Source organism: Trachinotus anak, unplaced genomic scaffold (genome assembly GCF_046630095.1).
Source record: "Trachinotus anak isolate AG129_WGS33_773 ecotype Australia unplaced genomic scaffold, CSIRO_AGI_Tana_v1 ptg000001l, whole genome shotgun sequence".
NCBI classification, from domain to species: domain Eukaryota; kingdom Metazoa; phylum Chordata; class Actinopteri; order Carangiformes; family Carangidae; genus Trachinotus; species Trachinotus anak.
The window spans coordinates 4,202,845-4,225,073 of record NW_027273852.1 but is presented as its reverse complement, the minus strand read 5'-3'; the positions used below and the strand labels follow the sequence as shown (position 1 = coordinate 4,225,073).

Sequence of the window (22,229 nt, the reverse complement as noted above, 5' to 3'; positions counted from 1 at the left end):
AGGTGTGATTCTTTCTTCCTTGTGGTGTCCAATTCTTTATCTGTTCATTCGTCCGAGTAGAGCAAGTTTTCTTACAAATGTGGGAGTTGAGGCTTTAGACCAGGTTTACTTGACTCGTGCACCTTTACTGCATGGAAAAAATGTCCACAGGACTCCAGTGTTAAAAGATGAGACAAAAGTGTTTATTCCTTGCTTTCCAAAGTATCTTGTTACAGGAGTAAAATCCAAACCAAGGTTTTCTCAACAGAAAAGGCACTACGGTAAGAAAACTGTGTGGCTCAGTCCTAACCAAGCCCCAACTACCTCTGTCCTCTTAAAGCAACAGTAACAAAAGGTTACAAAGATTATTTTTAACTTCTCATGAATTAAACAACATGAATTTAACTAATATTTTTCCTATTTTAATCGACTATTTATTCTATCCAATCATATCAATTATTTATTTACACTCATATGAACTTTACAAACAAACAAACATGTAGGAGCACACAAAACACACTTTGGCTCCCACATGAATGGTAATTTACTATATCAAAAAAGTGGATTTAATGTTGGGGTAAATTTGTAAAATTGAGTTATTTTAAAGCATTTGAACAAACAACTAATGGAGCCAGTTTTCTTCTGATAATCCTTTTCTCATAATTAATTTTGTAATAAGTAAATTGTTTTATGAGAACTACGAGCAACTATGAATTTTACAGAATATAAAATACTGATGTAACAATATTTATACAGTTTACTCATAATTATGAGTGACTATTGCAAAACAATTTAGATACAGAATTTTATGGTAAGGGATCAAAAGTACATGGACAGATTCATTGACTGGTTGTTTTACTTAGTTTTTTTGTTACTTGAGATTGAATTCCCAGTTGTGCTGTCGTAGTCAAAGCTGTTATTAATGGTTGGTGTGGAAGGAGAAGAGTCAGAAGAGACAGCACAGCGTGAGCTCTCAGCCTGTAACCTCTTACTGTTGGTTGTAACATCAGAGAGTTACGATCAATCAAATGTAGAAATTTAAGATTTCATATCTTTAAAACTTTTCTCTCTGATCATGGATAATGTTTCTATTGTAAGAATTTTCACTCTCTCAGGGATAAATGAGACAATGAATTACAGATTTACTATTTTCTCACTCACTCTACTGTATTATTGTTTGATTTTGGTTTTTAATATCTCTCTGGTCACTATCATAATCCAAGATGAAAACCTGCATGAACCTATGTACATCTTATTGTGCAGTTTTTGCATTAATGGACTTTATGGAACCACAGGTTTCTACCCCAAATTCCTTTTAGATTTACTGTCATCTTCTCAAGAAATCTCATATGAAGGATGCTTTTTACAGGCACTCATCATGTACTCATCTGCTAGCTGTGATTTGTCCGTTCTAGCAGTTATGGCCTATGACAGGTATCTGGCTATATGTCGACCACTGCACTACCATTCTCTTATGTCTAAGAGGAGGCTTTCTCAGCTGGTATGTTTCTCCTGGCTAACACCTTTCTGTATTATATCAGTCAACGTTCTGCTAACATCCAGACTAAAGTTATGTGATTGGAAAATTCAGAAACTCTTTTGTGTGAACTGGATAATTGTTAAACTTGCTTGCCCTGAAGCTGACACCTTCTCAAACAGTGTAGTTGCATATATGACAATTTTTATTTATGTGTTTCATGGCTTTTTCATCATTTGGACTTATATGCATCTTACAAGAACTTGTGTGAGGTCCAAAGATGACAGGGTGAAGTTTATGCAAACATGTGTGCCCCATTTAATTTCTTTAATTACATTTCTTGTTGCCATAGTTTTTGATGTGATGTACATGCGATTTGGCTCCACAGATTTACCTCAAAGCCTTCAAAACTTCATCTCTATAGAATTTCTCCTTATTCCTCCACTTATGAATCCTCTAATATATGGATTTAAACTGACCAAGATACGAAACAGAATTCTGTATTTTGTTCATGTTGGAAGAAAGTGACTTCCTCCATTGATTGAATAATTCTCTAATTTCATTTAATGTGACAAAGAAAAATGAACAGTTTTTGCATTTATATCATGATCTGTTTAGGGTTTTCCTGAAAATGTGTGCAGAATGTCTACAGGCCTGATAAATACAGAGTTCAATATATGTCGATTAACAAAACATTTAATCTAATTTGATAAACATCAACCAACAATGTACAATGTTGAAAACAGATCTTTATAGTGAGCAACTTACTGGAACATGTGCAGATATTTGCCTTACATGGATCTGTTCAAAACAGTCTGTTTTTTGTCACTTTAATAAAGGTTAGTAGCTTTAATCCAGTGTGTGCATAAATAAGTACAAACATACATATGCATTTAGATACTTGTGTATAACCAAATATTTTTCTGACCATCGTTTGGTGGGAGAGGTGTGCAGTACTGGGGAGGTGGGGACCCTTGAGAGGAGGCTGACCACCAGGTGCAGAGGCCCTAACTTCCTACCTGAACTGTTCCTACACCCTCATGTAGGGAGCAAATTTTTTGCGGGGTGCTTCTGTACCTTCATTAAATAAATAGATAAATAAAATTAATTACTTAATCAAGTAATTAATGAGTGATATAGCAGGATTTTGTAGATTTCCAGTTTTGAAAGATTATTTTCTTAGAGATAGTTAGAGAGATGAGTAATGGGTTGATGTGTTTTGATGGGAGGGGAACTTCTGTAATATCACCCAGCAAAATACATATTGGGCTTGATATAAATGTGTTTTATTCATAACAATACTATAGCACTCTACTGTTATTAAAAAAAGTGATGTTTTTCTACAGTAAGTGTAACCTTTACATTTTACACTATAATTAAAACTTAGCAGTTATGAGTGCAGTGTCTTATTAAGTTCTGCTGCTAGGAATCTCTCAATCAAAACAATAACAAAAGACCTAGTTTTGGTGATGAACTGATAAAATAACTTGTTGCAAAGTAAGATAAATCAATATTGAAATATGCCAATGAATCTCTCTAGTGGATGGCTGTGTAATGCCTGCTACTGTGCAAATGAAAAAATTGAAAAATCACATTGGCTTTTTGTTGAGGGAACAAGGGTGATGCTTCTGTTACGGGTCCCGTGGACAGGGACCGTGGTGACAAATATGTTTCCTGTAAAAGCAGGTGAAGAGCGGAGTAATGAAGACACAATGCTTCTCTGTTTCCTCCAGAGTGTGTCTGAGGGAGCGGCGGAAGGTGGGGCTCCCTCCCTTACCGTAACCCCCGAACACCTGGAGTGACCACAAATGTTCTGCCCCACCGCTTTCAAAATAAAATGACCCCCTTAATATGGTTCATTGCTTTTCAGTGAAAATAAAGATATACATCAATGAAAATCGGCCCATAAACACATATTATTTACATCAAATAACATTAATGTGGTCATTCCCTTTTAGGGGTGCCACACACTCCCCTACAACAAAAGTGGCTCCTGACACTTTCACACAAATTTCCAATTTAAATCACTCTATTCTTTTCAAAACTCAAACAGGCAATACTCAAAGTCCTTACAATAGTCAAAACTACAAAACACTTAAGAATGTTTGGTTCTCTGGTAAGTGGGTAAACAATGTATGTCATGGTTCATGTGCGTGTTATGTATGTTATGACCACCGTGTCTTCCTAATAGCTATGTATGGGGTAAAGAAAGGATAGATGGGGGAACTGAATGAAAGGAGGACCTTGAAATGAAGGTAAATATGATTGTGGGTGCCACAGGTCAGCAGAAGATATGAAGTAGGCATCTGCAGTATTTACAGTGGGACGTGACTGATATATTGGATGACCCAGAGATGAATAGGTGAGCATTTGACCTGGTCGTCTCTGCCGAGTGGGCTGCCTCAGGGGGTTAGGTGAGCTAGACTGAGAGTCTGTTATCTGCTCCTCACGACACCCATGCTGAGGGAACTCAGGCTCTGTGTCTGACTGAGGTAAGTTAGGGGCTGCTGGACTGTCACTCCTCTCCAGCTCGAATTGGTGAGAAGTCTTAACTTCATCCGTCAGTTGCCACTCCCCCTGGCTCGCCTCCTCCATCACTACATCATCTACCAGTAATGTGGGGCCAGTCTCAGGTGTCACCTGTTTCTCCCTTCCTAACTGACCTCCCTCATGGACCCCAGCCATATCTGGCAGGTCCTCAACAATGTCTTGGGCCTCCATTACAGGCATCCTTTGCCCTGACTTGTCTCGACCCCTCAGAGTCTGAACAGACCTTTCCTCAGAGGGAACCTGTGTCTGCCACACTGGTTTCCTCATCTCCTGGCTGACAGCTAGTTTCTCAGGAGCAACTGCTGCCCTGGGCTCAGCCCAGGTTGGTGGTATTCTCAGCCAATATCCACTTCCTGAGTCATCATCTGAATCAGAGGTCTCAGCATTTCCTGTGTGGTCCCTACTGTTCTTAACTCTCACTCGAGCATTTGCATGTCCCTGTGTTGGTTTTGAGGTCAGTTTAGTTGGTTGTTGTGGGAATTCCACTGGCAAATCATTGACCAGCAGGAGGAGGTTTCTGTGCAAGGTTCTAGTTCTTCCCTGATCTTCACCTTCTGGGTGGATGACGTACACTGGATTATCTGAAACTTGTTCCCTGACCACATATATCCTCCTCTCCCAGTAAGAACGTAATTTGCCAGGCCCACCCCGCTCTCCTAGGTTCCTAACCAACAACCTATCCCCTGGTTTCAGGACTACTCCCCTCACTTTCTGATCATAGAAGGACTTGCCCTTAGCATTGGATGACAGGCTATTTTTGTTAGCAACACAATAGGCCTCTGTCATTCTTTTAAGCCAATTTTCAGCATACCCCTTGTGCAACACAGGGTCAGTCTGCTTGGCCAACCCAAACAAGAGATAAACCGGGAAGCGGGGCTGACAACCAAAGAGCAGGAAATGTGGCGAATAACCTGTGGACTCATGGCGAGAACAGTTATACACATGTATAATCTGCGGGAGATGATCCTTCCATGCTTCCTTTTCTTTGTCTGTCAGTGTAGGCAACATTTGCAACAATGTACGGTTGAAGCATTCAGTGGGATTACCTTGGGGGTGGTATGGGGATGTTCGAGAGTGACCAACCCCAGAGAGCTGCCCGAGAGTCTGGAAGAGCTTGTTCTCGAACTCTTGTCCCTGGTCCTGATGAAGTTTGTTGGGGAATCCAAAGTGAGGTATGAAATCATTATTGATCCGCTCGGCTGCTGTCCGACCGGATTTGATTTTGGTCGGGTAGGCCTGAGCGAACCGCGTAAAGTGGTCAACTACAACCAAAATGTACTCGTACCCCCCTTTGCTCTTCTCAAGATGCAAGTAGTCAATACAGACTAGTTCAAGTGGTGAATTGGACTTCAAGCTACTCATGGGTGCACGCACATGAACTGTTGGTTTCTTTTGTTTTAGGCAACAACATTTCTTGGTTACATAGTCCTCTATGCACCTCTTCATGTGAGGCAAATAGAACCTCTCTCTAGCGAGATGAAGCACTCTCTCAGTACCAACATGGCCCATATGATCATGGAGATGTTTCAAAATGTTCGTCGGTACAGGATTCCATCTTCAATGTGTAACTGATCCCACTCACAGAGGAGCTCACAAGCAGATCCTTTTAAAGACCTCCTGATACCTTCAGTGAGTTTGGCATTAGACTCTGAGTATCAGCATCTATGTTAGCCTTTCCCGGTCTGTATTTGATGCTAAATCGAAAGTCTGACAGTTCCCCAACCCAGCGATGACCAACTGCATTGAGTTTAGCTGTGCTCATGATATATGTAAGTGGGTTGTTATCAGTGTAAACGGTGAAGTGTGGTGCATAGAAGAGATAGTCTCTAAACCTTTCACACACTGCCCAATTAAGAGCCAGAAACTCTAACTTGCCACTGTGCAAGTGGTAGTTGCGTTCAGCAGGAGTCAGGGTCCGTGACCCATAACCAATGATACGTAACTTTCCATCCATTGTTGGTAGAGAACGGCACCAAGCCCCTGCTCTGACGCATCAGTATGCAAGACGAAGGGCTGGTCAAAGTCCGGATATGGTAGAACTCGAGGATGAGTTAGCATATCAACCAGTTGCTCAAGTATACTCTGATGTTCAGGAGTCCAGTCTATGGGCGCCCTAGATGGCATCTGGGGCCCTTTGGTTGTACTCTGACCACCATGAGTGGGCCGTTCTGAAAACTTGCATTGGAGTAACTCGTACAGTGGCTGAGCTATTCTCGAGAAGTTCTGTATCTATGAGCAGTAGTAGCTGAGGAAAGGACACGCCTAAGGTCACCTACAGTCTGTGGTGATTTGGCCTTCAGAGCCAGTACAACCTCCAGATCTTCAGCACTAACCAGGCACCAAACATAACGAACCTCACCTTTAAATAGCTCACACTTTTCAGGCCAAAGCTTCACACTGTGGCGTTGTAAGGTCTGAAGCACTTTACGGACAACCTCTACATGAGCCTCAAAAGACCGTGAGTAGCAAAGGATTTCATCAAGGTATGGTATGCAGCAGTCATCCCTCAGAGAACCTAGCATCTCTTCCATACTTCTCTGGAGGGCGGCGGGTGCATTGGTGAGACCAAATGGGATTCTCACCCATTCATATAGGGCCCAGGGTGTGCTGAAGGCAGTGAGATGACGTGAGCCTTCAGCCACAAAACCCTGGTGGTAGGCCTTACCTTGGTCAAGGATGCTGAACCAGGAGTATCCACCCAAGGTGTCAAGCAGGTCCCGTATTCGATGCAGTGGGTGTCTGTCTGGCACTGTTTTCTGGTTCAATAGACGATAGTCTATGCAGAGACGGAGTGAACCGTCTTTCTTTCACACGCACACAATGGGAGCAGCATAAGAGGACTTGGATTTAACTATCCATCCCTTCACAAGGGGATCTTGAACATACTCTTTAACCTCTTGTAGCAGTGGCTTTGGTATGGAGGTATATGCTCTCTGCACAGGTATGTCATCATTTGCAGTTCTTATGTCGTTACATCCGATGTCGTTTCCATCCCTCGCAAAAGTCCTGCACTCCTCAAACAACACTGTCCTGACAACCTCTTGTTCCTCCTCCAAATGATCCAGGTTCACTAGCGGATGCCACGAAGACTGAGCTGGTTCAGCTGGTTCAACTGTTACCTCACTAACTGCTATGGTAGGTAAGGGTTCATTTGGGGTTTCAGCCCCCACAATCCATTCAACAGGCTGTAAGGTCCCCAAGGCTGTCTTTCTTGTCAAGGTAATGTTATGCTTGGTGTAGTTACCGACAGCAATTGTGACATAGGGCTTAGCTGGATTCTGGATTTTGACCAACCCTGTCAAGACATCTAGCTGCTCTAGGGCCTGACTGCCCTCATCAACCTCAAACAACACCAGACACCCGACATCTTACCTGCCCAGCAAGGATGACCACGTCCCTTTCGCCTGTTCTTAAGTGGCCTTGTGGCACTGTCACCTCTGCTGTCTGGATGTAGCTTACTATCACTTCAGCTTTCTCAGGGGGAAGACAGATGGCATTACAAAGCAATGTAACAAGAGTAGGTATCAACCGTTCTGGTCCCTCAATGATCTATTCCAAAACATTAAAACCAATCAATGGTTTGTCCATAGGCAAACTGCTGACGAGGACCGGAGTGCTGATGGAGAGGCTGTGGTCCTTGCCCCCAGGTAAGTTGATCATGATGGGTATCCAGCCATCAAATGGGATGGATTCCCCATTGACTGCGCACACTTTCAACTAATCTATTTCTTCGATGATTTCTGACAGTGGTCGCGTGACCAAGTCAGGCAAGTATCTGTCATTCCAATCTCGACTTATGATACTAACTTCAGCACCTGTGTCAAGTAATGCTTTCACTGCTAAGCCGTTCAAATTACATTGTATAAGGGCTTTCTTTCATATGAGTTTAGCAACTGCTCCACGTTTAGTGTGGAGTGACATAACACTAGATGGAGCAAGTGGCTCACCCTGTTGGTGGTTAGCAATTTCTGATGTAACTGATAAGGGGGAACCTGGTTTGTTGCTGTTAAGGCTAAGTTGGGCCCTTACTTCTCTTAAGTGCTCACTCTGGGTCTCTTTTTCAGACCTGGTCACTGGGCGCCCCGCTGCAGACCGGTTCGCGTTTCCCTGGTTCTTCTGTTTCTTTAAGCAGCCAACAGCCCTGTGACCCTCTTCCCCACAGATGAAACAATGGCAACAATCTGGACGGTTCTCCTCAACACAGTTTGGACACCCAAAGGTTCTGTATTTTCTGTTTCTCAACTTGTTTTGAGGATATGGGTTCACTGGGTCTGATGATTGTGTCTCTGTCTGTTGTCTCATTGCTTCCACCAGGCCAGTGAGCTCATTCACTTTGGCTGTGAGTTCTTTAATTGGGTCTTTCTTAGTTGTGTGAACTGGGCCCCCTTGCTTACTGCACTCCTGGACAGTGTTAAGCTCAGGCTGGGTGCTATGTGCACTAGTTGTAGTCTGCCTGCGAGAAGAACATATTCTCTTTTGTCTCTCGCTTACCTCGCCTAGTGATTCTCATCATGTGACGCAGTATTGTCTCATCACTCACCTCACCACTTGACAATAGGGGCTTTAACTCTCGCCGAATATCACTGTTTATATCCTAGCCCCTGGTAGACTGTAGAGTGTAAGAAGACATCCTGAACAGTAGCCAGACTAAACTTTATGCCTGAATCTGACAATTTGGATGTGAAGAGGACCTGCTACTGGACCCAAATATTTGGCGATCTGGTAGAGCTCTCCCGCTGACAAGGTGAGCAGGCTTTTCCTAGTGTCCCACACTAGGCTCTTCCTCTCACTCTCAGCCATGGCTGTAGCTCCTCCCTGTCCCTCTTGATGGGTCACTCAGCACAACAACGGCTCAGTCTCTGCTCCAGCTCACTGCTCACTCAGCCAGTATCAGCTCCGGTCATGGTCCCAGATGTCATTAGCAGATCAGCTCCAAACCAGAAGGGGGCGCCGATCCCGGACGAGCCCCTAAGATTTGTCACGGGTCCCGTGGACGGGGAACGCGGTGACGAATATGTTTCCTGTAAAAGCAGGTGAAGAGCGGAGAAATGAAGACATGATGCTTCTCTGTTTCATCCAGAGTGTGTCTGAGGGAGCGGCGGAAGGTGGGGCTCCCTCCCTTACCATAACCCCCAAACACCTGGAGCGACCACAAATGTTCTGCCCCACCGCTTTCAAAATAAAATGACCTCCTTAATATGGTTCATTACTTTTCAATGAAAATAAAGATATATATTAATGAAAATCAGCCCATAAACACATATTATTTACATCAAATAACATTAATGTTGTCATTCCCTTTTAGGGGTGCCACACTTCAGCCCACACTGCAGACAGTTGAGTGCTGTATTTTAATGTAAAGAGTTTACTCATAATTATGAGTGACTATTGCAAAACAATTTAAATACAGAATATTTTGCTAAGGGATCAAAAGTACATGGACAGTTTCATTGACTGGTTGTTTTACTTAGTTTTTTCAGAAGTGTTACTTGAGATTGAATTCCCAGTTGTGCTATCGTAGTCAAAGCTATTATTAATAGTTGGTGTGGAAGGAGAAGAGTCAGAAGAGACAGCACAGCGTAAGCTCTCAGCCTGTAACCTCTTACTGTTGGGTGAAACATTAGAGAGTTACGATCAATCAAATGTAGAAATTTAAGATTTCATATCTGTAAAACTTTTCTCTCTGATCATGGATAATGTTTCTACTGTAAGAATTTTCACTCTCTCAGGGATAAATGAGACAATGAATTATAGATTTACTATTTTCTCACTCACTCTACTGTATTATTGTTTGATTTTGTTTTTCAATATCTCTCTGGTCACTATCATAATCCAAGATGAAAACCTGCATGAACCTATGTACATCTTATTGTGCAGTTTTTGCATTAATGCACTTTATGGAACCACAGGTTTCTACCCCAAATTCCTTTTAGATTTACTGTCATCTTCTCAAGAAATCTCATATGAAGGATGCCTTTTACAGGCATTCATCATGTACTCATTTGCTTGCTGTGAATTGTCCGTTCTAGCAGTTATGGCCTATGACAGGTATCTGGCTATATGTCGACCACTGCACTACCACTCTCTTATGTCTAAGAGGAGGCTTTCTCAGCTGGTATGTTTCTCCTGGCTAACACCGTTCTGTATTTTATCAATCAGTATTATACTAACATCCAGACTAAAGTTATGTGGTCGGAAAATTCAGAAACTCTTTTGTGTGAACTGGATAATTGTTAAACTTGCTTGCCCTGAAGCTGACACCTTCTCAAACAGTGTCTTTGCATATATGACAATTTTCATCTATGCATTTCATGGCTTTTTCATCATTTGGACTTATATGCATCTTACAAGAACTTGTGTGAGGTCCAAAGATGACAGGGTGAAGTTTATGCAAACATGTGTGCCCCATTTAATTTCTTTAATTACATTTATTGTGGCCGTGATTTTTGATTTGATGTACATGCGATTTGGCTCCACAGATTTACCTCAAAGCCTTCAAAATTTCATCTCTATAGAATTTCTCCTTATTCCTCCACTTATGAATCCTCTAATATATGGATTTAAACTGACCAAGATACGGAACAGAATTCTGTATATAGTTCACGTTGGAAGAAAGTGACTTCCTCCATTGATTGAATAATTCTCTAATTTCATTTAATGTGACAAAGAAAAATGAACAGTTTTTGCTTTAAAACATATCATGATCTCTGGTTTAGGGTTTTCCTGAAAATGTGTGCAGAATGTCTACAGGCCTGATAAATACAGAGTTCAATATATGTCGATTAACAAAACATTTAACTTCACAGTATTTGATAAACATCAACCAACAATGTACAATGTTGAAAACAGATCTTTATAGTGAGCAACTTACTGGAACATGTGCAGATATTTGCCTTACATGGATCTGTTCAAAACAGTCTGTTTTTAGTCACTTCAATAATGGTTGGTAGCTTTAATCCAGTGTGTGCATAAATAAGTACAAACATACATATGCATTTAGATACTTGTGTATAACTAAATATTTTTCTGACCATCGTTTGGTGGGAGAGGTGTGCAGTACTGGGGAGGTGGGGACCCTTGAGAGGAGGCTGACCACCAGGTGCAGAGGCCCTAACTTCCTACCTGAACTGTTCCTACACCCTCATGTAGGGAGCTGATTCTTTGTGGGGTGTTTCTGTACCTTCACTAAATAAATAAATAAATTTAATTACTTAATCAAGTAATTAATGAGTGATATAGCAGGATTTTGTAGATTTCCAGTTTTGAAAGATTATTTTCTTAGAGATAGTTAGAGAGATGAGTAATGGGTTGATGTGTTTTGATGGGAGGGGAACTTCTGTAATATCACCCAGCAAAATACATATTGGGCTTGATATAAATGTGTTTTATTCACAACAATACTATAGCACTCTACTGTTATTAAAAAAAGTAATGTTTTTCTACAGTTGGTGTGACTTCTACATTTTACATTATAATTAAAGCTTAGCAGTAATGAGTGCAGTGTCTTATAAAGTTTGCTGCTAGGGATCTCTCAATCAAAACAATAACAAAAGACCTAGTTTGGTGATGAACAACTGATAAAATAACTTGTTGCAAATCAAAGTAAGATAAATCAATATTAAAATATGTCGATGAATCATCTCTCTACTGAATGACTGTGTAATGCTGTTATTGTGCAAATGAAAAAATTGAAAAATCACATTGGCTTTTTGTTGAGGGAACAAGGGTGATGCTTCAGTCCACGCTTCAGACAGTTGAGTGCTGTATTTTAATGTCAGGGACTGAAAGAGATGTTGCCCCATAGCTTGGGGGTGGAGTGTCGCGGGGTATATCATAGCTTTTTTAACAAATTTTTTCTTAGGGTGTAGAGGTCAGAGTTACTGTGTATTCTCTTGAAAGAGAAAAATAACTTCTGTTGTAATAAACACTATATGAATGGTAATTTACTATATCAAAAAGGTGGATTTAATGTTGGGGTCAATGTCAAAATGAGTTCTTTCAAAGCATTTGAACAAACAACTAATGGTGCCAGTTTTCTTCTGATAATCCTTTTCTCATAATTAATTATGTAATAAGTCAATAGTTTTATAAGAACTATGAGCAACTATGAATTTTACAGAATATAAAATACTGATGTAACAATATTTAGACAGCTCACTCATAATTATGAGTGACTATTGCAAAACAATTTAAATACAGAATATATTGCTAAGGGATCAAAAGTACATGGACACATTCATTGACTGGTTTTTTTTACTTAGTTTTTTCAGAAGTGTTACTTGAGATTGAATTCCCAGTTGTGCTGTCGTAGTCAAAGCTGTTATTAATGGTTGGTGTGGAAGGAGAAGAGTCAGAAGAGACAGCACAGCGTGAGCTCTCAGCCTGTAACCTCTTACTGTTGGTTGAAACATTAGAGAATTATGATCAATCATATGTAGAAATTTAAGATTTCATATCTGTAAAACTTTTCTCTCTGATCATGGATAATGTTTCTACTGTAAGAATTTTCACTCTCTCAGGGATAAATGAGACAATGAATTACAGATTTACTATTTTCTCACTCACTTTATTGTATTATTGTTTGATTTTGTTTTTCAATATCTCTCTGGTCACTATCATAATCCAAGATGAAAACCTGCATGAACCTATGTACATCTTATTGTGCAGTTTTTGCATTAATGCACTTTATGGAACCACAGGTTTCTACCCCAAATTCCTTTTAGATTTACTGTCATCTTCTCAAGAAATCTCATATGAAGGATGCCTTTTACAGGCATTCATCATGTACTCATCTGCTTGCTGTGAATTGTCCGTTCTAGCAGTTATGGCCTATGACAGGTATCTGGCTATATGTCGACCACTGCACTACCACTCTCTTATGTCTAAGAGGAGGCTTTCTCAGCTGGTATGTTTCTCCTGGCTAACACCATTCTGTATTTTCTCAGTCAATGTTCTGCTAACATCCAGACTAAAGTTATGTGGTTCAAACTTGCAGAAGCTCTTTTGTGTGAACTGGATAATTGTTAAACTTGCTTGCTCTGAAGCTGACACCTTTTCAAACAGTGTAGTTGCATATGTGACAATTTTTATTTATGTGTTTCATGGCTTTTTCATTGTTTGGACTTATATGCATCTTACAAGAACTTGTGTGAGGTCCAAAGATGACAGGGTGAAGTTTATGCAAACATGTGTGCCCCATTTAATTTCTTTAATTACATTTATTGTGGCCATGATTTTTGATTTGATGTACATGCGATTTGGCTCCACAGATTTACCTCAAAGCCTTCAAAATTTCATCTCTATAGAATTTCTCCTTATTCCTCCACTTATGAATCCTCTAATATATGGATTTAAACTGACCAAGATACGAAACAGAATTCTGTATATAGTTCACGTTGGAAGAAAGTGACTTCCTCCATTGATTGAATAATTCTCTAATTTCATTTAATGTGACAAAGAAAAATGAACAGTTTTTGCTTTGAAACATATCATGATCTCTGGTTTAGGGTTTTCCTGAAAATGTGTGAAGAATGTCTACAGGCCTGATAAATACAGAGTTCAATATATGTCGATTAACAAAACATTTAACTTCACAGTATTTGATAAACATCAATCAACAATGTTGAAAACAGATCTTTATAGTGAGCAACTTACTGGAACGTGTGCAGATATTTGCCTTACATGGATCTGTTCAAAACAATTAGTTTTGTCACTTTAATAAAGGTTAGTAGCTTTAATCCAGTGTGTGCATAAATAAGTACAAACATACATATGCATTTGGATACTTGTGTATAACTAAATATTTTTCTGACCATCGTTTGGTGGGAGAAGTGTGCAGTACTGGGGAGGTGGGGTGTGTTTTGTATTGTTATCCTGCAGTTATACAGGGCTGCCCCTTGCAATGGTCGGGCTGCAGACCCTTGAGAGGAGGCTGACCACCAGGTGCCATGGCTCCCTACCTGAACTGTTCCTACACCCTCATGTAGGGAGCTGATTCTTTGTGGGGTGTTTCTGTACCTTCACTAAATAAATAAATACATCTAATTAATTACTTAATTAAGTAATCAATGAGTGATATGGCAAGATTTTGAAGATTTTCTGTTTTAAAAAGATTATTTTCTTAGAGATAGTTACAGAAATGAGTGATCGGTTGATGTGTTTTGATGGGAGGGGAACTTCTGTAATATCACCCAGCAAAATACATATTGGGCTTGATATAAATGTGTTTTATTCATAACAATACTATAGCACTCTACTGTTATTTTAAAAAGTAATGTTTTTCAACAGTGTGACTTCTACATTTTACATTATAATTAAAGCTTAGCAGTTATGAGTGCAGTGTCTTATAAAGTTTGCTGCTAGGGATCTCTCAATCAAAACAATGACAAAAGACCTAGTTTGGTGATGAACAACTGATAAAATAACTTGTTGCAAATCAAAGTAAGATAAGTCAATATTGAAATATGTCAACGCATCATCTCTCTACTGGATTTCTGTGCAATGCTGTTACTGTGCAAATGAAAAAATTGAAATATCACATTGGCTTATGGTTGAGGGAACAAGGGTGATGCCAACTTTAGGGCCTACATAAATACGACATTCCTGCAGCATTATATCGCAACTAACTGAGGGATACGATACCACTGACAGGCGACCAGAATGACACGCACCATTACCCTGAATAAATCTACTGATTTCTCTGGGTTTAAATAACACTGAGAGCATTTTGGATAATAATTGCACACAAGTCAACAAAATATATAATAGTGGTCTCGTCTTTCTAGACATTTTAATAAAGAAATGTTACATATTATACCTGTAAAGGTGCACTCATGGTTCACCCAGCAGATGTTTTCAACATTACCTAATTAGACTCTTCCGAAGATGAGGGTGTGTAAAGACTGTGACTGATTCGCATCTCTCTGACCACCTCCTGGTTGCATCGGAAAAATGAGAACTTTATCATTTTTATTGATTTGTCAAGTTTGGTAACTAGTTTAGCTCCACTCAACTGCAACCTGCGCAGAAGTCTAATTGTCCAGAAAAAAGTTTATTTTCGAGCACATATAAACAAAGGATGTTAAAACACAAAATAGAAGTAAAAACTCAAAGAGAACCAGACCAACAACAACAATAAACAACCCAGGACAAATACAAGATCATAGATATTACAACAGATAAAAGATGAGTGCGCCGAAAAGGCCGTGGAATAGAAATGTCATTAGCCTAGATTTAAAAAGATGGAGGGAGCACATCTAATTTGTAATAGCAGCTGGTTCCACAATTGTGGAGCAGCAACTGTCAAAGCTCTGTCATCTTTTAGTTTTAGTCGTGACTGTTTGACATGGAAGAGATTTGTTGTCAAATCTAAGATACCCAGAGTGCCAGTGAATAAGGTCTGTGATATAAGAAGGGGTCTGACTGTTTAGAGCCGTGAAAACAATTAGCAAGGACTTAGATTGGATTCTAAAATGAATAGGGAGCTAATAAGTACCTAGGTACCTGTCAACATCCTTGCAGCTGCATTTTGTACCATCTGCAGACAAGTTCATGAAGACTGGGACCGGGGAAGGCCCAAATACAGGGAATTACATAGTCCACTCATGATGTAATGGAGGCGTGAATGACTTTTTCCATATCATGGAAAGACAGAATTAGCTTGACTTAACTGATTGTAACTATTTTTATCAACAGAGCTGGTTTGTTTGTGAAAGAGCTCAGAATCAAAGATAATACCCAGATGTTTTGTATGAGACTTCACATGTGGGGTGAGGTGGTGTAGATGGTGAGATGGTTTCTGGACTTAGAGGAACCAAAGGAGCTGGATGAAGGGTTGAGGGATGGATGACACTTTGCTGAGGTACTTGGATCTCAGAGCAGGGTTGGATGGCTGAGGGGCTGGCTGTGGGGGTCTAGAGACCACGGATCTGTTATCAGACAGGTCACTGTCTGACAGGCTTGTGGTCCATGATGCACAGGTAAGCGAAAAAATAACTTCTGTTGTAATAAACACTATATGAATGGTAATTTACTATCTCAAAAAGGTGGATTTAATGTTGGGGTACATGTCAAAATGAGTTATTTCAAGGATTTTCAACAAACAACTAATGGAGCCAGTTTTCTTCTGATAATCCTTTTCTCATAATTAATTTTGTAATAAGTCAATAGTTTTATGAGAACTATGAGTAACTATGAATTTTACAGAATATAAAATACTGATGTAACAATATTTAGACAGCTCACTCATAATTATGAGTGACTATTGCAAAACAATTTAGATACAGAAATTTATGGTAAGGGATCAAAAGTACATGGACACTTTCATTGACTGGTTGTTTTACTTATTTTTTTTGTTACTTGAGATTGAATTCCCAGTTGTGCTGTCGTAGTCAAAGCTGTTATTAATGGTTGGTGTGGAAGGAGAAGAGTCAGAAGAGACAGCACAGCGTGAGCTCTCAGCCTGTAACCTCTTACTGTTGGTTGAAACATTAGTGAGGTAAGATAAATCAAATTTAGAAATTTAAGATTTCATATCTGTAAAACTTTTCTCTCTGATCATGGATAATGTTTCTATTGTAAGAATTTTCACTCTCTCAGGGATAAATGAGACAATGAATTACAGACTTACTATTTTCTCACTCACTCTACTGTATTATTGTTTGATTTTGTTTTTCAATATCTCTCTCATTGCTATCATTATCTTAGATGAAAACCTGCACGAACCTATGTACATCTTATTGTGCAGTTTTTGCATTAATGGACTTTATGGGACCACAGGTTTCTACCCCAAATTCCTTTTAGATTTACTGTCATCTTCTCAAGAAATCTCATATGAAGGATGCCTTTTACAGGCATTCATCATGTACTCATTTGCTTGCTGTGATTTGTCCGTTCTATCAGTTATGGCCTATGACAGGTATCTGGCTATATGTCGACCACTGCACTACCACTCTCTTATGTCTAAGAGGAGGCTTTCTCAGCTGGTATGTTTCTCCTGGCTAACACCATTCTGTATTTTCTCCATCAGTATTATACTAACATCCAGACTAAAGTTATGTGGTTGGAAAATTCAGAAACTCTTTTGTGTGAACTGGATTATTTATAAACTTGCTTGCTCTGACACCGACACCATTTCAAATAATATTATTTCATATGCAACCATTTTAATCTATGTGTCTCATGGCTTTTTCATTGTTTGGACTTATATGCATCTTACAAGAACTTGTGTGAGGTCCAAAGATGACAGGGTGAAGTTTATGCAAACATGTGTGCCCCATTTAATTTCTTTAATTACATTTCTTGTCGTTATAGTTTTTGATTTGATGTACATGCGATTTGGCTCCACAGATTTACCTCAAAGCCTTCAAAACTTCATCTCTATAGAATTTCTCCTTATTCCTCCACTTATGAATCCTCTAATATATGGATTTAAACTGACCAAGATACGAAACAGAATTCTGTATATAGTTCATGTTGGAAGAAAGTGACTTATTTATTCTAGCAACTCAAAATTATTGATTCTGATTTTATTTCTTTTTTCCATTTAACAGGAAAAATACAGATGACTATTGTTTGATAGAAAGAAATAGTGCAACAGATGTAATGTAATGTATATTCAACTTCTAACTGAAACTAATTTAAGGCCCCGTCCCTGGCAAAGGAATTTGGTGTGTTTGCTTTAAGATAGATTATAATGTCTGGGACTTTTCTAAAAATGTCTTCAGGTTCTGCATGAATATGTTTTCTAACAAACCATTTAACTTCATTTTTGTTGATGTCATTTCTGGTGTGCTACATGCAACCTGTATTAAAATATAGATATATTTCACATTCTGCCTGTGTATGTAATATCAAGTAGGACATTTGTCACACTACATTATACAAACTAATATGTCCTAACACATCATACACTCACACCTCTCGCTCACACTGCTGTCACATCATAAGATGTATTTTCTGTGTAACATAAGAAAGAAACTTGTATTAAACATGAGACTCTTGGAATGAAGATTTTGTTTGTGCCTCAATATACAATTTATATACAGTTTTACATGATCCTCCAGCACTTATTAAATAGATGTGGTACCTAATACTTACACGAAGGTTTCCCACTACACTGTATTGTTACTTTTGTCTTTTACTTGTAAGTCGCTTTGGATAAAAGCGTCATCCAAATGAGTAAATGTAGACGTAAATGTCAATATGAATATAATGAATAGAATAAATGTAAATAAAAAGTCATTTGCTGAGACTTCACAAAACTCCTTGAGAGTAACTGAGGACTAGTAAACTGATTTGATTGTAGAGTTTAATACACAGGTAATTCCACATATTTTGACTGGTCAGACCTCCCTCCTCTCACAGACCACACTTCACTGACTAATCCCTCACAGTATGCTTACACCAAAATTTGCACCTGCTTGATTTCAGGGAGGAAGGGGGCAAGATGTATTCACTTTTGGATGTGAAATGACTTTACCTTGTATGAGTCTCTTCAATCACAAGTCAGTCTGAGAAGGAGTAAGACTGACCTCGCTCTTTTGATCCAACCCACTTCAACCACAGCTGAGGTCTAATCAGACACTATAACTGAAAAAAGACAAACACAAATAGACATAGAACAACAGAAATCAGAGAATCTCCTCTGTTAAAAATGCAGGATTTAGGCAACAACATCATTGTAATGCATTTTCATATTAAAAAAGAATCTCATGTTTGAATTCATTAGAAAAATAAGACAGACAAACATTAAATCAATAAGGATTGGTTCCCAAACTCAAACTAAAGTGTTTTAGTTTGAGAATAGTCCTATTTAACTCCACCATGTTGATTTAAACCTGTAATAACTGAGTTTTTGGCCACTTGAGGGCAGTGAACACAAGCTGTGAACACAACACTGGCATATTCTAGCCTTTAAGTTGATACGGTGAACTGCCTATTTACACATCCTGCAGATACAGAGCAACATTATCATTCATTTGGAGTCATGTTTCTGTATCTGATGCTTGTTCATTGGAGTTTCAGCTCTGAGATAACTAACCTTTACCTCAGAGAGCCCTTCTCTCGTACCTATTTCCTTTCTCTCTCAGTTATTCTGCAGATATCTCCATTTGTACATTTCCAGCGACCTTCTCCAACAGTTCTGAAACCTAAGTGTCATTATCTTCTCACCAAATTCTAGTGTTTAAAATTTGGTATCTATGTCCACACCTCTTCAAAATGGCTGTGAGAAACCTGTGTCTTGCAGTGTTGCCGTCCACACACAACCCTATCAGTCTCTCACACCATGCCATGTTCATATTCACCAGTCTGGGGTGTCGGACAGCGTAATGGGTCCACCTTTGAGGGATGCTGACCACAATAATTTTACGCCCATCGTTAAGAACAGCCTGTCTTCTAACACATCTTCTTCTTTGCTGATGTCAAACATCTGTCTGCCGAGGACGGTGTGTCCTCTTCTCCAGCACGTCGTGTAGGACAATGCTCAGCTCCTGGAGACAGTGTTTGTCCCTTGGAAGGAGACAAAACTACTCATCATCAGTGAAGACATTACAGTCCTGCAATAATCCACATTTTGTAAATAGCAATTTTGATTCACTGGATATTTTTGACAAAAAAATCAAATAAAATTTTGCAATTAACTTCAGAGGGTCTGTATTCTTGAGATCGAAAGTTTATTCTTGACCATGGAAAAAACAAAATCACCCCAAGGTCAATTAAGAAGCTGAAGTTTTTCAATCTTAACTTTTAAACCATCGTGGACAACAAGTCCTTCAAGTGCAGAGAAAAGTGTGAATTTTTCCCTCATAAATTTCCTGACAACTGAGTAAACATCATCTGTTAGTGAGGGTCATGTGATACATCTGAAAGCTACTTAATGGACCTTAAACTAAACTACTGGCACCTGTAATGTTGTTGTGTAAATGCTGAAAGACTGAATAATGCTGCTATTTATACTCAGAAAGCATAAGCGAATTCAGCAGCATACCGTGTTTGTGCTTTCTAGGCCATTGAAACTCTTGCGTCTTTCGATCTGTTGAAATGCTGGTTTATAGCCTGTCTTATGTTTAATATCAATGTTTTACCTAGACATAACAAAATAAAACCACATTTTTCCTCAATGACAGCCTGAGCTTTAGTGTTTGACTTTCCGTTGTTTATTAACTGAGACTTTTGTAAAGTCACAGTTCATGTCACTTTCACCGAAAAACTCACAGATGTCACTGATTTGTTGGATTCTGCATCTAAACATAATCCATATAAATCTTTTCACAGAGAATAAATATTCATGGTCCTGGTTGTTCTGATTAACAAAGTCTGCCGTACATCTATATTTGAAGCTATTATGAGACTGTGAGGGGTATAACTGGAAGTGGGAAAAAGTTTTTAGCCTGGAACTAAATCAGTTAAACTCTTGACTAATTTTACCAACTTAACTTTGATTGTTGCTTATTTAGTCATGAATATTTAAAGTTGTATATAGAAAATTATGGTTTTCAGGAAAAAAATCAGGTCAAGATATTTGAACATTAACAAAAGCAAGAATCACACTCTTTCAGCTTCCTCAGAAAGCCTTTTTATTCAGATTCAGTTTCAGAGTTAATGCCACAGCTGTTGCATTGCCAGTCTTTAAAAGAGTCCCTGAGTCAGAATTAACTCGATTCAGTGACTGTGCAATAATGCACATCATGCAAAAAGTAATGACTACAGTAAGAAACCATGATTAATTATAAAGTCTGAAAAATGCTTTGTAAGCATCGTCCGTGACTAGAGCCTTCTGTCTGTGGCTTTAATTAGAAGAGAGGCATCGCTGAAGGTATTTACAGCTCCAAACCTGACAGACAGTGAGACCGTGTTGAGTATTATAACCTTTCCAGATAATTTTGTAAACTGCACCCATGAGGCCAGCTCAGTTTAAGTCTTGCTCTGCTGTAGCTTTTCATCATTGGTACATTTGGTTGTAGCCTGAATGCATGGTCGTATCATTCAAAAGAGCTATTGCAAAAGAACAGAAGAGCATCTCAGCCATTTCTAAAACTGAATGTCATTGTCATCATTTACATTATGTACACATTTATACAGTCTATCAAGATCCTGTCACATTCTTGTGACTGTACAGTGGTAAGAAATGTGAACCCTTTGGAATTATCTGAATTTATGTATAAATGATGTATAAATATTATCAAGTTGAAGTATGAACAAACAACCTATTTTAAATAATAAAATACAAATACTATATTATTCTTCGCCATACTGAAGATGTCATTGAGACACTCTCACTGTGGGCTGGAGAACATATAATATATCAGACAAAGTGTCTACAGACGGAGATGATCCATCCAGCTCAGATGCCTCCAAAGACAAAATACACACACAATGCTCAGGAACCTCAGAGGCTGAAAAGAATCACTGGAGCTTGTTAACATCTGTGTTCATGAGTCTACCATATGCAAATAAGGGAGGATGGTGTCCATGGATACCATGGAGGAAGCTGCTTCTCTCCAAGAAAACATTGCTGCAGACCTGAAGTTGTTTTATGGACTGGTGAAACCGAGGTGGAATTGTTTGGGAAGATTATGCAGCACTATGTATGGTGTAAGAAAGTCACAGGCTTTGTTGACTCTGGGCCTGGACAGCTCGACATTATTGAGGTGAACGTTTATTCCCATGCTTGTCAAGGCATCATATGGGATAATGTCAGGGCGACTGTCCACCAGCTGACACTCAGTGGAAGTTGGGTGATACAGCAGGACAATGACCCCAAACACATCTGCTACAGAAAAACAAAGAAAATGCACCTCTTGGAGTGGCCCAAAGTCCAGACCTAATCCAGTAGAGATGCTGTGGAATAACCTGAAGAAAGCCGGTCACAGCAGACATCCTAAAAATATATCTACACTGAAGCAGCACTAGAAATAATGGTCCAAAATTCCTCCTGAACTTTGCGCAGCTCTGATCAACAGCTACAGAAAAAGCCTTGTTTGAGGTTATTGGTTCAATCTTCATCCAAGGGTTTCCTTACTTCTTCACTGGCACTGTTTGTGTGGTATTAGTGTAGGGACAACCTTGGTCTCTACATTTGTTACTTAGATGAAGATCGCATTATATTTTATGACCAATCAATGCAGAAAATTAGGTAATTCCAAAGGGTTAACGGACTTTTTCTTACCACTGTAAATCCAAAATGTCCTGTCGGCATCTGATGGAAAATTGGTTCATGTCA

At 39.2% G+C, this 22,229-nt stretch overlaps 3 protein-coding genes across 3 annotated transcripts; all 3 read left to right on the top strand.

Moving 5' to 3' along the window:
• The first annotated feature begins 1,048 nt into the window (after window positions 1-1,048).
• LOC139633538 (olfactory receptor 10G4-like) lies at window positions 1,049-2,007 on the top strand. Its single transcript, XM_071499296.1, has one exon. The coding sequence runs from the start codon at window positions 1,055-1,057 to the stop codon at window positions 1,982-1,984; it is 930 nt and encodes a 309-aa protein (XP_071355397.1). The 5' UTR covers window positions 1,049-1,054; the 3' UTR covers window positions 1,985-2,007.
• An 8,638-nt stretch (window positions 2,008-10,645) lies between these two features.
• LOC139633677 (olfactory receptor 6B2-like) lies at window positions 10,646-14,364 on the top strand. The gene has a single exon (XM_071499545.1). The coding sequence runs from the start codon at window positions 12,486-12,488 to the stop codon at window positions 13,413-13,415; it is 930 nt and encodes a 309-aa protein (XP_071355646.1). The 5' UTR covers window positions 10,646-12,485; the 3' UTR covers window positions 13,416-14,364.
• Window positions 14,365-16,554: 2,190 nt separating this feature from the next.
• On the top strand, window positions 16,555-17,594 carry LOC139633446 (olfactory receptor 4B13-like). The gene has a single exon (XM_071499177.1). The coding sequence runs from the start codon at window positions 16,564-16,566 to the stop codon at window positions 17,491-17,493; it is 930 nt and encodes a 309-aa protein (XP_071355278.1). The 5' UTR covers window positions 16,555-16,563; the 3' UTR covers window positions 17,494-17,594.
• The last annotated feature ends 4,635 nt before the right edge of the window (window positions 17,595-22,229 follow it).

What these genes read in the sequence shown, in the direction of transcription:
- LOC139633538 (XM_071499296.1), top strand. Translation starts at nt 1,055, where the DNA reads ATGGATAATGTTTCTATTGTAAGAATTTTCACTCTCTCAGGGATAAAT.
- LOC139633677 (XM_071499545.1), top strand. Translation starts at nt 12,486, where the DNA reads ATGGATAATGTTTCTACTGTAAGAATTTTCACTCTCTCAGGGATAAAT.
- LOC139633446 (XM_071499177.1), top strand. Translation starts at nt 16,564, where the DNA reads ATGGATAATGTTTCTATTGTAAGAATTTTCACTCTCTCAGGGATAAAT.